Source organism: Rhododendron vialii, chromosome 10a (assembly GCF_030253575.1).
Source record: "Rhododendron vialii isolate Sample 1 chromosome 10a, ASM3025357v1".
Classification (NCBI taxonomy): domain Eukaryota; kingdom Viridiplantae; phylum Streptophyta; class Magnoliopsida; order Ericales; family Ericaceae; genus Rhododendron; species Rhododendron vialii.
This window is the reverse complement of record NC_080566.1, coordinates 37,412,828-37,428,734: the sequence shown is the minus strand read 5'-3', so window position 1 is coordinate 37,428,734 and position 15,907 is coordinate 37,412,828. Positions and strand designations below refer to the sequence as shown.

Genomic DNA, 15,907 nt, shown 5'->3' with positions numbered 1-15,907 from the left:
TAAGGCCTGAATTTGCAGCTACAGAATCTGATGGAGTAGCAGTAGAACCTAAAGGTCCTGTTCCACTTCCACCAGGACCACCACCAACAATGTTTGAAGCGGCCTCCTCACCTACAGAACCCATACCCTGTGGTGCAATAGGGTTTCGTGGTACTTCATCAGAAGAACCTGAGTGGGAGTCAGTAGCCATCTACAAAAAAACACCATAACAGGGGTTATTAAAGGGGAACACGAAAGCCTTAATTTTGTAACCCTAAATGCAATATTCAAGTAAATAACTTTACCCTCTTGTTTCTTTAAAGGTCAAACACATATTCAAATCAAATTATTTTCATGAGTCTAGAAAGTGAAAAGCAGGTAGTTTCAATTTTTATCAGGAAGACAGCAGTACCACGGCCTTTCCAACCATAATTAGCTATCACATCATTCATGAAGAGAACCTAATTTCAGAAATTAGTAACAATTAACAAAAGCCCTAATTTCGTAACTCTAATTTCAAAAATCAGGTCAAAACCCTAATTATTTGGCTTTTCCAAATAAACCCAAACTGAATTTTTATTCAAAAATATTGAACTTAACACATCATTCATGAAGAGAACCTAAAACTGATGCATGTCATCATGTGGTCAACAAATAGGATAACGAAAACAGTAGCAGCATTGCTTTCCTAACAAATTTGTCATAAAGGTACAGTAGAGCATGGTAGTAATTTCCTAACAAATCCAAAGCTATAAGTTCAACTGGTCAACGAACTGCTTTCCAAATTCGATAAACAGATAAACTACATTGCCAAAGCAGGAATGGAGGAGATCTTTTGCAAATGAACATGAAAACAAAAGAGGACACTTTTTTTACTCCCTCCATCTTTTTAGTCCATTCCAAAAAATCGTATTGTGCTTCAAATAAAAAACTACAGCACTTTTGCAGATACTTTTCTGTTTTGTTTTGCACCAGTTGAAAGGACTAATTGAGATCTTTACTTTTTAATTCGAAAAACAACACGATTTCTGTAATGGAGTAATATTATACATGGAGGGAGTATAAACACAGATAAGGATATCAAAAACACAAACACAAATTTTAAACCAAAAAAAAAAAACACAAACACAACAAATTTGCAACTAAACCAGAAGATATGAACCAGTAACAAGTAACAACACCTTAGAACTGCAAATATTTAAGTTCCCCCTTCTTGCATTAATTAATCACCCACATTTTCACATTGCATGAATAGTTTGTCAAACAATCAAATTGAAAAAATCCTCTATATGGACCAGGTCTCCACTGGTGGCAATTAGACATTTCACTGAACCAGCTACTAAAGCTGTACGTATCCACTTCACCAGTAACAAATGCCCCTCTAGGCTGCCTAGAGAAAGTTCATACTTAAAAAAGTCGTAAGTGATTTAGTCCAAAATCACGTGGATCAGGTAGCACATTCAAATGAGGTTCTATTTGTAACAGGTGTGATGTAAATATTGCACGGTAGTACTACTTGAGAACACAACCATACAGACCACACCAAAATACTTTGACTTGCATCATACCTTTTCGGCTTTTCCTTGAGGTGAGTCGCCGAGTCGGGCAAACTCAGATCGAGTTGTAGATCTAGGGTTTGAGTCGTTTGAGTCGCAGATCCGCTGAACAGCAACAGCAACAGACCAGAAACGGTCACCAACTCACCGCCGAAAACGGAACCGGCAAAGACAGTCACAACCGGTCGGTGGTCACCGAGTCACCGACTATCACTGTTTGAGAGTTAAGAGAGAGAGAACGGCAGAACGCCTCAGGCGTTGAGAGGGAGAGACAATGAGAGACTGAGTGTATGAGAGAGAGAGAGAGAGAGAGAGAGAGAGAGAGAGAGAGAGAGAGAGAGACGTTGAGAGACAGAGAGACGTTGAGAGGTCAGATGAGAGTGATAACAGAGACAGAGAGAGAGGGGGTTGCTAGGGTTGCTCTCGGTCTCATCTCTTCCTATTTATACCAGTGTTGTGCCTGATCATGTGCGACAGTTGCACCATAATGCATATGCACTCAATAAAGAAAAAATCTCGTAAAGTCCCATAATGCATCACTCGAGGGCCGCCCGAGCTGTTTTTTGAAAATCGGAACCGTTTACCTTTTATGTGGGAGTGATTATATTATTCGTGCAAAAAATGAAGTAAATTGGTTATCATTATATACTTGATCGCACATAGCAAAAAAAATTCTATTAATAAATCTACGTCCCGATGAAAGGCCTTTCAAAACCCAATAGACCCGAAATTTTACGAAAGTGATTAAAACACCAAGAACAACAAAATGAACGGTATGGATCGTCATACTTGTGTCGCAATCGTGTGGCTAGTGCACATTAAACTATAGCGAAATACATTAGTTTAGAACCAAATAAGTTCGATGTATAGATTTGAAAGATAGCTGTAGACTCATTTTCTCAAATGTTCGATCTAAACCGTTACAATTTAAGATCTTATATTATTTATCATTCTCCTCTGACTAGGTGATAATCGGATGTCGGAAACCACGTGATCAGAACACATTCGGTGCTTCTAAACTCGTTAAAGTCCTATAATACACCACTTGATGGCCGTCCGAGTTGTTTTTTGAAAATCGGAACCGTCTACTTTTTATGTGGGAGTGATTATATCATTCGTGCAAAAAATGAAGTAAATTAGTTATCGTTATATACTTAATCGCACATTAAAAAAAATTCTATTAATAAATCTACGTCCTGATGAAAGGGCTTCCAAAACCCGATAGACCCGAAAATTTGCGAGAGAGATTAAAACACCAAGAACAACAAAATGAACAGTATGGATCATCATATTTGTGTCGCAATCGTGTGGCTAGCGTACAAGAGGCTCGTTTTTATAGAATAGAATTATTAATTATGTAATATATATTACTTGTTCTAATTATAAGCACAAAAAGATTGTTGGCCTTGGTGATTTGAGATGTGTGTCAGTGTGTCAACTATCAAGTTCCCAAGAACATGGGTTCGAACCCCATAGAGATTATTTTTTTAAAACCATTTTTTTTAAAGTAGTTTTTTTTCATCTTTTTTTCTATGTATTTTTTAAAAATCTTTATTAGATAAAACATAATGTATATTAGTATATGTGTAGTAATTGGTGTATTTTATTATTATCATGTTTGAATTTTGATTCAAAATTTCTTAATCATATAAAATATTTTAAAAGCTTATTTTACTTAAATAAAAGGAAAAGATTAATAAATTATTGGATTATCAAAAAATACATACAAATAAAGTAAACTATAATCTAAAATCCTTTGTTTATTTAATAACAAATTTTTTTTTTGGTTTTTCCATGCCTAGTGGCTAGTGCTGTGCCATGCCTGACGTCTGACGACGAGAACCGATACCGTGCCGTGCCGTGCTCAACTAAAATCTCGTTCTACTTCCGTGCTCGTACCCGTGCCCGTGCCGTGCTTAGTTAGAACCATGTTGTGACTCGTGCCCCATCCTATTTCCGTGCCGTGCTGGTCTAAGACCGTGCCGTGCCAGACCAACTTCTGTGCCAGACCAACTTCTGTGCCATGCCCGTGCCCGTGCCGTGCCCCCTCATTTCCGTGTCCGTGCTGTGCCCCGTGCCCGTGCCGTGTCATGCCGTGCCTGTCTAGAACCGTGTCGTGCCGTGCCGTGACTCGTGCCCCATTCCACTTCCGTGCCGTGCCCGTACCGTGCCCGTCTAAGACCGTGTCGTGCCGTGTCGTACCAAGCCAATTTCCGTGCCGTGCCCGTGTCGTTCCCGCTCACTCCCGTGCCCGTGTCGTGCCGCGTGCCCACTACGACCGTGTCGTTCCGTGCCGTGCTAGGATTAATTCCGTGCCTGTGCCGTGCTGTGCCGCCTTCAAACGTGTCGTGCTCGTGCCGTGCCCGTGCCGACCCGACCCATTTGACACCTCTAGCATTACGGAGGCGATTGTTATTGGTCAAATGGTCATAGGTTCCATTCCGATAGGCCTAAACTTTGGCTTCAGCTTCAACCTTGGCATTTTGAGACCCTTTTCTTCTCACCCTCCCCCGGTTCGGGTTCAGAAAAGGGTCACCACAAGAATTTGACTTCGAAGCAATCTCTTGAGTTTTCCCTTATCTGAACGGGTCTTGCAATTCGTATTCCAGGGAGAGCAAAGAGGAAGGTAAGAGGCAAACGACAGGGATTGAATCCGCGCGTGCTGGACCATTTTGAACGGAATCACGAGTTCTGGGCGGCTTTTCTTTATTTATTTCGCATCCCTAGTGATCAGTGTGTTCATAGTATTTGCAGTCATTGATTATCCAAATTCCAGGCGACTCTTAGATTTGCTTAGGAATTGAAACCTCAAAAAGAACTCTGCTACAACGCTCGTGCATGACATCTTTCTACGAGTAACATTTTACAGTTACTATATACTGTAACACACGCTGTGCCTAGTATTCCTAGCAAAAGCTTTAATCTGTCCATGAATTTCTTATCTTCTCTAAGAAAATTCCTTATCTAATGGGTAACCAAACACAGTAACGAGTTTTATTTTTGACGCTTCTTTTTTTTTTTTCTTAGGATAGTTATAACTTATAACCCGTAGTGAAAACAAAAATATATTCAGTTCGTTCCACTTAATCTTCTTGATCCTCATTTTTTTCTTTCTCATTGTCTAATAAAAAAATCTAAGCATAAAACTAGCATCGCATCTGGTTCTTGAATAGAAAAAGAAAAAAGAGAGCGAAAAAAGTTTTTCATTTTTGTTTAGGGAATTAATTTCGACACTCTCTTTTTTGATAATCACTCTATTTTTTAGATTTTAGTGTTGAAAATGTGTATTTTTTTTTTACTAAAAGACAAAAAAGAGTGTGAATATCAAAAAAGGAAGTGTAAAAATCAATTTCCTTTTGTTTAGCATATAATGATTTTCCAAGAAAATATATTCTAGTGTCGGGGCTTCTTTCTCTTTTACACGTAGTATTACAGGGTTATTCTCGTCTCTCTATTTTCCAAACCGGCGCCTGCATTTAGCCGTTTAGTTTCCCGCCACCGGTCCCGATTCCATACCTCCTCACCATCAACCAATCCATGCACCGCTTCATCAAACGCCCCCAGTGACCTCATCTAGACCGTCCATATCAATCACCCGCCACATCCGACGGTCCAAAACGAAGGAACGCAACCGTTCGCATGAGCCACAACGGCTATTAACTGAAAAAAAATAACTGTCAGTTCAAACTATATATACACCCCCTGCCTTATTCCCACACCACATTTCAAATTTTCTTCTCATTTTCGCAAGAAAATCTCTCTGCCTTTCGCAATGACAAACCCTGGAGATTCTTCCAACCAACCCCCCACCACCACCACCACAACCCCCCAAGCCTCCACCCCGCCCGTATCCGGCCAGGCCCCGACGCCTGGCGTGGCAGGAGAAGGTTCAACCACAAATACTAGTGCTACTGCTGTTGTTACTGTTGGTTCTCCTAGGCCTTCCGTGACTAGGGCGCCACCGACTGCAGTGGCCACGGACAGTTCTGCGGCCAGTCACTTTGTTGGTGGCGCTGGCTTTGAAGAGCCTTCCGGTGGCGGAGGCGGAGGTGGTGGTAGTGGTAGTGGGGGCGGTGCTGTGGCGGTTTCTGCCGGAATGGCCGTGCTGGACATTGGGGCTGGTAGTGCCGCTCGTGTTAAGGCTGGTATTGGTGGCCGCGTAGGCCGCGGTGGGATAAGGCTTGGTCAGAGGAAGAGAAGCCGTGATCAGGGGGATGTCGCTGGTGGATCAGGAGGAGAGAGGGTAGGTCCACCGCCGCCGCCGCCACCGGTGCCGGCGGGAGGAAATGTCTGCCCGGTTTGTCGAAGGGACGACTTTCCTTCTTTCCAGAGTCTAAGCGGCCACATGAAAACGCACCCGGAGCGAAACTGGCGGGGTGTTAACCCGCCGCCAACTTTCAGCCCGGATGAGTTTGGTGACATTTTAGCCCAGTTCGGCGAGGCCCAAGGCGGTGGGGTGGTGGCAGAAGATGCGGCCGCGGGCGGTGGCGGTGACGTCGTCGTCGGTGCTGCTGGTGGGGATCAGGAGGCAGAAGTGGCGGTTGCGGTTGCGGCCGGAGGGCAGGATGGTGATGCGACTGCGCCGCCGGTATTCGATCTGAACAAGTCGCCGGCGGAAAAAGCGGGCGAGCCTTCTTCTTCTTCTGGGAAACTTAATCTGGACTTGAACAGGTCCCCTCCACCACCAGAAGCTTGATGATGTTCTCATTTTGCCTCTGAAGTTTCTTCTTGGGTTGCTCTAGAAATTTATATAGTAGTGTTTCTCTGGGCTTGTCGTATCAATGAACTCTTTTTTTTTTTTTTTGTGGTTTTCGAATGTTGTTTTGATTTCTCTGTGATATTGTGATGAATAATAAGTACGGTGTTGTTTTTGTTTGGCAATAACTCGAAAGTACTATAACTTTGTTATGTTTATGTCTGTGTTATTTGATAATTTACCGGTTTCATCGTTGAGTGTATGAATCCTATAAAAACTTGTGGCATTCGATCGAGATGTTTAGGTATCACGTGACAGTGGTCAAGACCTCTCTCCTGTGAATCTCTGATCCAACTTTGAGTCGAACGTAGAAGGCATGCATGCAGAGATGTCCGAGATTGCATATCCATTTGATAGTGAATCCCATTGGATGTGCTCTTTTGTAATCGTTAACTTTTATTCTCACTGTCTTATTTCCTCCGTTCCATATTGTTAGCCATCAACGAAAAGATATGTAATTTTTGGATAAAAAAATAAAATATTTTCGTGCATGTGTTTTTAGTTTCTTGACACCAAATTAGAGATCTCAATTAGTTTTGTGCAAATTCGATGTCAAGAAATTTAAAAATTATACATGAAAGTACTTTATTTTTTATCCAAAAATTATGCGTCATTTTGCAGAGAACCAATATCATGACACGGAGGGAGTATAAAATTGGATTTTCATTAACCTTACAGACAGATCAAATATAGTTTGAGATTATATATATATATATATATATATATATATATATATATATATATATATATATATATATCCATTTCACTACTCGGATTTTAAGTTTAGGTAATGATGTTCACAGTACTCCACTCATGCATAAAGTGCTCTTTAAATTTTGTGATTCAGACGCTGAAGTGCAATATTTGTGTAAATGAGCAGTTTGAAAATCATTCCTTTGGTCTTGTAAGTTTCATTCTTGATAAATACTCAGTGCCCAATGTTTTTTCTAATAACCGGATGCCCGGGGCAAGTGCGCATCGATTAATTCTCCGGTGTCCTAAAGTTAACCACATGTGACAAACCTTCGCTAGCCCCAAAATAATGTTTAGAATGTTTGGCTTTTTCATGGAATTTGAACTTGCGATCTCTTGGAAGGCAAGCTCTTTAGTTGCTTTCTCATTCTCATTTGGCCAACCTTTGGGATTTACCTTATGATAACAAGTAAGAGCTAAACATCATACAACCTCAAAGGGTCGGCCAAGTGGTCTTGGCCGGGGACTTGGGAACAAGTGTAACGGTGTTTAAGTTAGTTTCCTGCCATTAAAATATGAGAAGTTGTGATCCCATGGGCATCCCTTCATCAAAACTGACATTGAGGAGCCCATCAGGACCCTAACACTTCGCATGCATTAGCTTTAAACAACTATTTTTTTCTTAATAATCGGATGTCAGGGCCAATTCTAGGACTCTTAAATTAACGACCGGACAAATCCTCTAGCGGCCTCAAGTTTTGGATTGTTTGGTTTCCGCGGGATTCGAAAACGCGATCTCGTGGAGGAAAACCACTTATTGCTTTCTAGCTATAAACTAGACCTCTCCACCATGACACATTAATGTGGATCTAAGTTATGCATGTAAATCCGCCATGAATACTTTGCACTTGAGGAGTTTGAGGCACCATGTGACGGTATCCAGGAGCACTGAATAATTCCTCCCCTATAGCACAAACACTTACGTTACCGGCTAGCTGGAAATAACACAATTCAGTTTTGTTCTTGTTTTTTTTTTTTTTGGCTCGGCTCAGTTTTGTTCTTGTTTTTTTTTTATTTTTTTTTGGCTCGGCTCAGTTTTGTTCTTGTTAAGGGTAAGTTAGGGTGAATTCAATTATATGTACAAGTAGTGTTCCATCTATCTTAGAAAACTTGGGAAGAAGGTGGTTACTGGTTATGTACAAAAATCTGTCCAAAGTAGCAATATTCTTTGGCAAGTGATCATTGATATTGTGGAATTAAGCAAATGACAATCATTGACTTTTTTTGTTTTAATGATAAGATGTTAGTAAATTAGATCACTGCAAATGGGCCAACTGCTGCTCCCGCTACTCCATTAGTTCAAACCCACGACCTCTGGTTCTCAAACCCAAGAAAAAAAAGACCACTGGGACAAAGCCTGAGGTCTCCAACAAGACATTTACAACTATATGTGTGTGTGTGGTGCGTAAACATATTCAGTTGTACGTAATAGTGATAACATGTGACGATACTATTTAGTTCTCAAAATGGACCTCAACTCGGGAAAAAATTATTAATTGCTCTTGAAGCACCGCCATGTGGTGCTTCGAGAATGTCCTCCACCCCATATAGATATAGATTCCACCACAAAAGTGTGTGGCTCCCACACTAACGTGTGACAGAATAGACGTTTAGAGCATCACGTGACAGTGCTCCAAGACATTGAATAATCACCCCTCAACTCGGAGCCATAGTTGTTTCACTTGCTCTGAAGAACGACTTTTTAGTTGTTGGTGACGGTGAAATTCCTAAATTTTTTGTAACCACACCTCGGGCCACTTTGGCCTCACTAGCTTTTGGTGACTTTTGCCACGGTCTTTTTTATTGATTTTTTAAAAAAAATCAAATTTGAGTCAAATTTTACAAATTATCGTTCGTCGTGATGAGAGAAATAAGAAAGGTATAAAAATAGAGACTAACGTTGAAAAAAGTTCATATAGGACAACCAAAAAATCCGTGTCAAAAGTCACTAAAACTTAGGCTAAAGCGTCACTCACCTTATTCATGAGTTCTGATAATCTAATATATCCGATCCATCATATCCTCATAATCTATACTCTGTAGTATTACCAAGGATGTTTTTGAGAAGCCTCATGAGTTCGACATGTAGCCTAACCTAAAATTTCTAAGCATTCTGTGCACAGCATGTAGCAATAATAAAAATAGTGCTACTCGTTTACACCAATTAAAAATTCAATTTAAATATTCCATAATTTTACAAGAAAGAGTGTCTTGCAATATGCTATCCAAAGCAAGAAAAGTTGAGTTGAATTTAAAATTATGTGAACTTGAAATAAACATCTATCTACTTGGGTTAGCTAGCAAGTTCATAAATATTTGGTAACTCTCTTTTCTACATTTTGCACTCATTTTCCATTTTTATTCATCGAAATTTATAAAGAACACTTCATGTATGACCAAATGAAAGGATAGTGCTACAATTTTACATAAGAAGATTAAAAAATGTGTATAAAAATTAAAAAATTGCAAAATTACTGTCTTATATATGTTTATCTTTGTCCCGTTATGTAGTACGTACAAAATAGGGGCATAGAAACACAAGAATAAGAGAATTGATTTTCATTCTTTTTTTTGTACTGTATGCACTTTTTTGTTTTTATTCACGTGATTGTGAATGTACAATTGTCATTTTAATGACCAATGGAAAAAAAATCATATTATATATCAATACAAAGAAAAACAACAAAAAGGTGTGCAAATTTTTTATCCGAAGCGCCGATTTTGGTGGTGTGCACCAATGGCATCCAATAGCTACGACGGGCAAAAGAAACACGGCTAAAAATACAATTTTAAAATAAATATGTTTAGAATTGTCTAATAAAGCATCTAAAATATATCTATATCCGAACAATAAACACCAATGGCACCCAACTACTAGGGGAAAAAGAAACTATAAATACAATATTAAAATAAGTACGTTTAGAATCGTCTCTATATCCGAACAATAAACACCAATGGCACCCAATAGCTATTAAAAAAAAAAAGAAGCACTGCTATAAATACAATTTTAAAACAAATATACTTAGAATCGTCCGCATCAAAAACTTCGAACACGTCTATGTCCGAACACACGAAAGAAAAACAACACTTGAAGATAAGGAGCATTGAATATCTGACGTCCCGATAACACATATAGTAGTATTTCTAAACCTTATATCGTAAATTACTCATTGGGAAGCATTATTCGGACACTGGATAACTCTAGTAACAGGGACGTGCAAACCACACTCCCGCTCTCTCCTCTTATCCCTGTCTCCCCAACTGACCATTCTTCTCCCTCTCAATCTACCCACAAACAATCCTCCCCCCGCCTCCCCACTCTCTCTCTCTCTCTCTCTCTCTCTCTCTCTCTCTCTCTCTCTCTAATGGATCCTTACAAGGTACCGATTTTAGCTCACGAATTTTGTTCCTCTTATCTTGATTTTGACTTTGAAATCAACTTGCTGTTTCTGCTCCTGCTCAAGTTTTGACTTCGAAAATTTGCATCTTGTTGTTTCTTTCTTTGAATTGAATGCGTGATAGTAACTTTGATTGTGTAAGTTGAATTGGGTTTCTTTTGTTTTCTCTCAATTTTCCCCCTTTCGAATTTGCATCTTGTTTTCATCTTGTTGCTATCGCCCTCTCTTTCGTAGTTTCGTTACCAGATTAATAAAGTCAATGTAAAAAGTTGGAATCTTTTTGTGGTTATATATGAGATTTCCCTGGATTTTTTTTTTTTTTTTTTGCTCTTTTGGGTGCCCCAGTAATGCAAAATCTAAGAGATATCAAAATCAAACATTTTCTAAGCAATCAATCAGTGGTCTCGGGTGAGTTTAGGCTATTGACTTAACGGTTTTTTCAGTTTTTAGTCCAAAAATACCCACTATTAAGGTCAACTCATTTGCCTTATCTAAATGGACTAAATGGTAGTATTTTAGTGAAAACAAGTGTATTTTGGCATGAATACAAAAATTATAGCGTGAACGTGAACTCACCCTAAGTTTTCACTAATGTATACTGTGGAGGGGTCTTGTTTATTTGTTCTTTGATTCATGAAATTTTGTATTTTCTTCAATTTTTGCCACATTTCTGGGCTGTGTTTGGAAAAGAAAAAGGGATATCCCTTCACGAATTCATGGTGTTGGTTTCCCCTGAAATTTTCTTTTTCCTCCACAAGTTCTTGACCCAAACACAGCCTAATAGTTTTTTTATTCTACACTACCTCTTTTCTTCCAGGCTTTTGATATGTCTCTGTACTTTTTGATTTTACTTATTGATAAACTTCTTGGTGCAGTTTCGCCCGTCAAGTGCATACAACTCCCCGTACTTCACCACGAATTCCGGTGCTCCTGTGTGGAACAACAATTCATCTCTTACAGTTGGAACCAGAGGTAGAGATGTCTATCCAAAATGGTGTATGTCATATTTTTTGGTCTAAGTCTTGGACCTTGCTTATGAAGGGGGTTGAAATTAGCGACTTAAGTTGTGGTGATCAGGATATCTTAGCCATTTCTGGCCTGCTTCTTTTTCGAGCATTTTATGTTAACTTTACTTATATGTAATTTACAGATCTAACACCATTATCTGCTGTTATTTGCTGGATTAGATGTTTGCACTTTTTACAAATGTATACATTGACTGCCACAAACCAGTTCATTGTATTTATCATACTCAAGCTTTCAAATTACTATTTGAATGGCATCTCACAAACATTAATTTTATGAAGGTACAGGCAGTCTGTATGACTTGGGCGTTGATATAATTTTTTATCAGAAGAGTAGGAGGAAAGCATAAGTCAATAGGGGTTGAGCAGTTGAGGCACTGGGCAAGAACATAATTTCCTCGAACTTAACTAAGAGTTTGGCTTCTGATGAAGCCTATCCGAGAAATGGATCATTGTAGATGAACGAAGTAATCGAGGCAAATGACTGTGTGCTGTTTTTGTCACTTACTAGCTGTGTGTGCTCCCTTGTTTTCTGAATCTTTTTTATCAACACCATTTTATGTTTCACTGTCCTTTGTTGGACTAGAGTTTTGCATCTTATTTCACATTCTCAACATGCTTTTTTATTGTATGTGATCTCTAATGAGGTCTGTAAACATATGTTCCTTTCCGGGGCCTTCTATGAGATGTTAACTTTATTAGGCTCTTGAAGTGCTTGATTTTGAAAGATGGGAATTTTTGGTTTTATTCTCAACAGGACCAATTCTGCTAGAGGACTATCATTTGGTGGAGAAGCTTGCCAATTTTGATAGGGAACGCATCCCAGAGCGCGTTGTTCATGCCAGAGGAGCTAGTGCCAAAGGGTTCTTTGAGGTCACTCATGACATTTCTCAACTCACATGCGCTGATTTCCTTCGTGCCCCTGGTGTCCAAACCCCTGTTATTGTCAGGTTTTCCACTGTCATACATGAGCGTGGCAGCCCTGAAACTCTTAGGGATCCTCGAGGTTTTGCTGTGAAATTCTACACTAGAGAGGTAGTTTAAAACTAGCATCTGATAAGTTTGCTTCCTATCAGAGTATTTGCCATGCGGATTTATTTTTACCAAAAAGAACTTCATTTTTGGTTGTTTTTTCTTGATTCTTAGAATCAAATCAATGTGGTTTCTAGATACTAGTCGTTGGTCTATTTGACTCTTTTCAGGGTGGGTGAGATTGTGGTTTCATGTCCTTGAATTCGTGCTGCATCAGTATCTGGGGTTTGGATATTTAACAGTGAGTTTGGGGCGTAGCTGATCATTCTCTAAGTAAATATAGTTATTTGTTCTCCCATGTTCTACTTGTTAAGTCCTTTGTGGTCAATCCTTGTGAACCCGAGGGGCTGTGGTATCAAATATATTGTTGTCCTTAATGCACACCTGCACCCTGTTAGCAAATTCTCTGCTCCTTCATTTGAGGGTCAGGAATGAAAGTTGGAAGTATTTAGTTCATTCTTACCACCTTTGTGCGTGCGTGTGAATATGCGATGCATCCATGGGTGATCACGTGTGCGAAAGCTCAATTTGGATGGTGTCATCTTTATGTGTGGATACTATATTAGTGGAACTCTTTCTCTGTCTCTCTGGTCAAATTCATTTTAACTTTTCAAGGTTACTATTGTCATATGAGGTAATGTGCATGGTGCAGTTTATCATAGTCATTATATTCAGTTAGCAAATGAAGCTACTGGATATTGAGTTCTCCATTTTGTTGATTTATATGGCAGTTTATTGATGGTATTTGAATTTAACAACTAATTTTCTTACCTTGTCATCAGGGTAATTTTGATCTGGTGGGAAACAATTTCCCTGTCTTCTTTGTCCGTGATGGGATGAAGTTCCCTGACATGGTCCATGCTCTAAAACCCAACCCTAAGTCCCATATCCAAGAGAACTGGAGGATCGTTGACTTCTTCTCCCACCACCCAGAAAGCTTGCACATGTTCACTTTCCTCTTTGACGATCTGGGTGTTCCACAGGATTACAGGCACATGGAAGGCTCTGGTGTCAACACCTATACCCTAATCAACAGGGCCGGTAAAGCACATTACGTGAAGTTTCACTGGAAACCCACTTGTGGAGTAAAATGCTTATTAGAGGAAGAGGCAATTAAAGTAGGTGGCGCAAATCACAGCCATGCCACTCAGGATCTCTATGACTCAATAGCGGCTGGAAATTATCCCGAGTGGAAGCTCTTCATTCAGACAATCGATCCAGATCACGAGGACAGGTTTGACTTTGATCCACTTGATGTCACCAAGACTTGGCCCGAGGACATACTACCTTTGCAGCCGGTGGGCCGCTTGGTGTTAAACAAGAACATTGATAACTTCTTTGCGGAGAATGAGCAGCTTGCCTTTTGCCCTGCCATTATCGTCCCGGGGATTTACTACTCGGATGATAAGTTACTACAAACTCGAATCTTCTCTTATTCTGATACTCAGAGGCACCGGCTTGGACCCAACTATCTTCAGCTTCCTGCAAATGCCCCCAAGTGTGCTCATCACAACAACCACCATGAAGGTTTTATGAATTTCATGCACAGGGATGAGGAGGTAATTCTTCTTCTCGTCTCTCTCCCACATGGTCCACACAAGCAAAAATAAGCAGGCTGTGAGCTTTTATTTGAAGATTATGGCATGTGATGGTGCCTCGAGTTTACCTCTGCATTGACTTTTTTGATGGCTGGTTTTCAGGTCAACTACTTTCCTTCACGATATAGTTCTGTTCGACATGCTGAGAGTGTCCCAATTCCTCCTGCTATTTACACTGGAAAGCGTGATAAGGTTAGCTTCTATTGTTCATTCGCTATAGAATAGGAATAAGTTGAAGGATGGTTGATTTGGGTGGTTCTGGGTATGTATTTTGCGGTTGTCCCTTTTGACGAAGTTGATTTAAGTGACTTCAATTAGTTATATATATAGCCTGATTCTTTCTCTTTCTTGACACAGTGCATCATTGAGAAGGAGAATAATTTCAAACAGCCTGGGGAGAGATTCAGATCCTTTGATCCAGACAGGTACTTTTTGAAAAATTGTCCCGAGTTTTTCAAATGTTGGTCAGTAATTACTAATTAGCTTGTATGACATTTATGTGCGGTGGTTTTACTTTTCTTGTCCCCTTATTTCTTATCACAGGCAAGAGCGCTTTATCTGCCGATGGGTCGAAGCCTTGTCTGACCCAAGGGTCACTCATGAGATACGCATCATTTGGATCTCATACTGGTCTCAGGTGATTCTTGCAGTCTTTTAACAAATAAATCCAGTTTTCTGAACTACACTGGCGCCTGCTTCCCTTCCCCTCGGTAACTGCCAAAAACGGAACAATAAACTGAGAAGGTAAAACTAAAAAAAAAACGAGATAAGAGGGGAGAAAACGGAAATGAAACAATGTTCATCCAAATATTTTTCCCCTTTGTAACAGTGGTTAGGAGTAGAACCAATTGATGCTTAGTTGAGAGAAAACATAGTAAGATGCATGTTCGTGTTCAGCGAGGCCAATAGATGTGCCAGTGAGAGTGTTGGGATGTCGTAGTAAAACTGATATGAAAGAATTAAATCGACTTGACTCTTGACATAAGACAATGCCTAAAACAATTCATCATGGTGAAAAATGTTTGTGTAGATGGCATCATATAAACAGAGGCAGAATGTGGCATAATATATGTTGGTCAGTTTGATTGAGACATGACGCTTAAGTTGATTAGGTTTTGTTTTGTTCTACCGTTGGTGCGTTGGTAGCTAAGTAATAAACCTGTAGCGAAAAATCGCATCGTGACAAACATGTCTTATACTGGGGTGGAGTCATTGGCAAATTTCTGTGAGAGATTAATCAGTTTGCATTTTCTGTGGTGGTTTACAGGCCGACAGATCTCTAGGTCAGAAGCTGGCCTCTCGGCTCAACATGAGGCCTAATATTTGAAGGCCTCTACAATGTCGTTTCAACCCTGAAGAGAAAGCTAAAGGACTGATATTCGCGGGTCCAACAGTTCACATAATAATTTGATATCCTCCTTTGTTTTGTATGGTGTGTCCAAAGAAACTGGTGAAGAAACTGAAATGTACTTGTAATTTGTCCTTTCAATAAGATGCAGTGTTGTGACGTGTGTGCAAGTTGTTACAGAACTGGGTTCTTGCATTCATGTCCTTTTTCATTACTATATCTGTGTTATATGGACTGAGGCGCGGGTATCGCGCACGTGGTTATACGGTATGTATAATGCCGGACGGTTTTTCGTGAGAGAGCCCTGAGAGCACAACTGGGCACTAAAAAATAGTAAGAATTTGTCAAACCGTCTTTTATTCAGTCCGAAATCTTAAGAATCTATTTCTAAATTATAAATTTTAGGTTCTCCTGTGATTTGAATCTCTTTGGTGAAGTGATAAGAAACTCATCTTTTGTTCG

General features: G+C 39.8%; 2 protein-coding genes across 3 annotated transcripts; both read left to right on the top strand.

The window, feature by feature from the left end:
* The first annotated feature begins 5,307 nt into the window (after window positions 1-5,307).
* Window positions 5,308-6,231, top strand: LOC131303200 (uncharacterized). Its single transcript, XM_058329974.1, has one exon. The coding sequence runs from the start codon at window positions 5,308-5,310 to the stop codon at window positions 6,229-6,231; it is 924 nt and encodes a 307-aa protein (XP_058185957.1).
* Window positions 6,232-10,190: 3,959 nt separating this feature from the next.
* On the top strand, window positions 10,191-15,608 carry LOC131302653 (catalase isozyme 1-like). Of its 2 annotated transcripts, none has more exons than XM_058329398.1 (8): window positions 10,191-10,424; window positions 11,318-11,414; window positions 12,225-12,502; window positions 13,282-14,058; window positions 14,200-14,289; window positions 14,455-14,522; window positions 14,641-14,734; window positions 15,365-15,608. In XM_058329398.1, exons 1-8 carry the CDS (start codon window positions 10,410-10,412, stop codon window positions 15,422-15,424), a joined length of 1,479 nt encoding a protein of 492 aa, XP_058185381.1. In that variant the 5' UTR covers window positions 10,191-10,409; the 3' UTR covers window positions 15,425-15,608. The 2 variants fall into 2 exon arrangements, with proteins under 2 accessions (XP_058185381.1, XP_058185380.1); XM_058329397.1 differs by lacking the exon at window positions 10,191-10,424 and adding an exon at window positions 10,541-10,579.
* Window positions 15,609-15,907: the final 299 nt, after the last annotated feature.

Coding starts and splice junctions, on each gene's coding strand:
- LOC131303200 (XM_058329974.1), top strand. CDS start 5,308: ATGACAAACCCTGGAGATTCTTCCAACCAACCCCCCACCACCACCACC.
- LOC131302653 (XM_058329397.1), top strand. CDS start 10,556: ATGCGTGATAGTAACTTTGATTGT. Junction 12,503..13,281: donor TGAAATTCTACACTAGAGAG/GTAGTTTAAAAC, acceptor CCTTGTCATCAG/GGTAATTTTGATCTGGTGGG. Junction 14,290..14,454: donor ACACTGGAAAGCGTGATAAG/GTTAGCTTCTAT, acceptor TTCTTGACACAG/TGCATCATTGAGAAGGAGAA.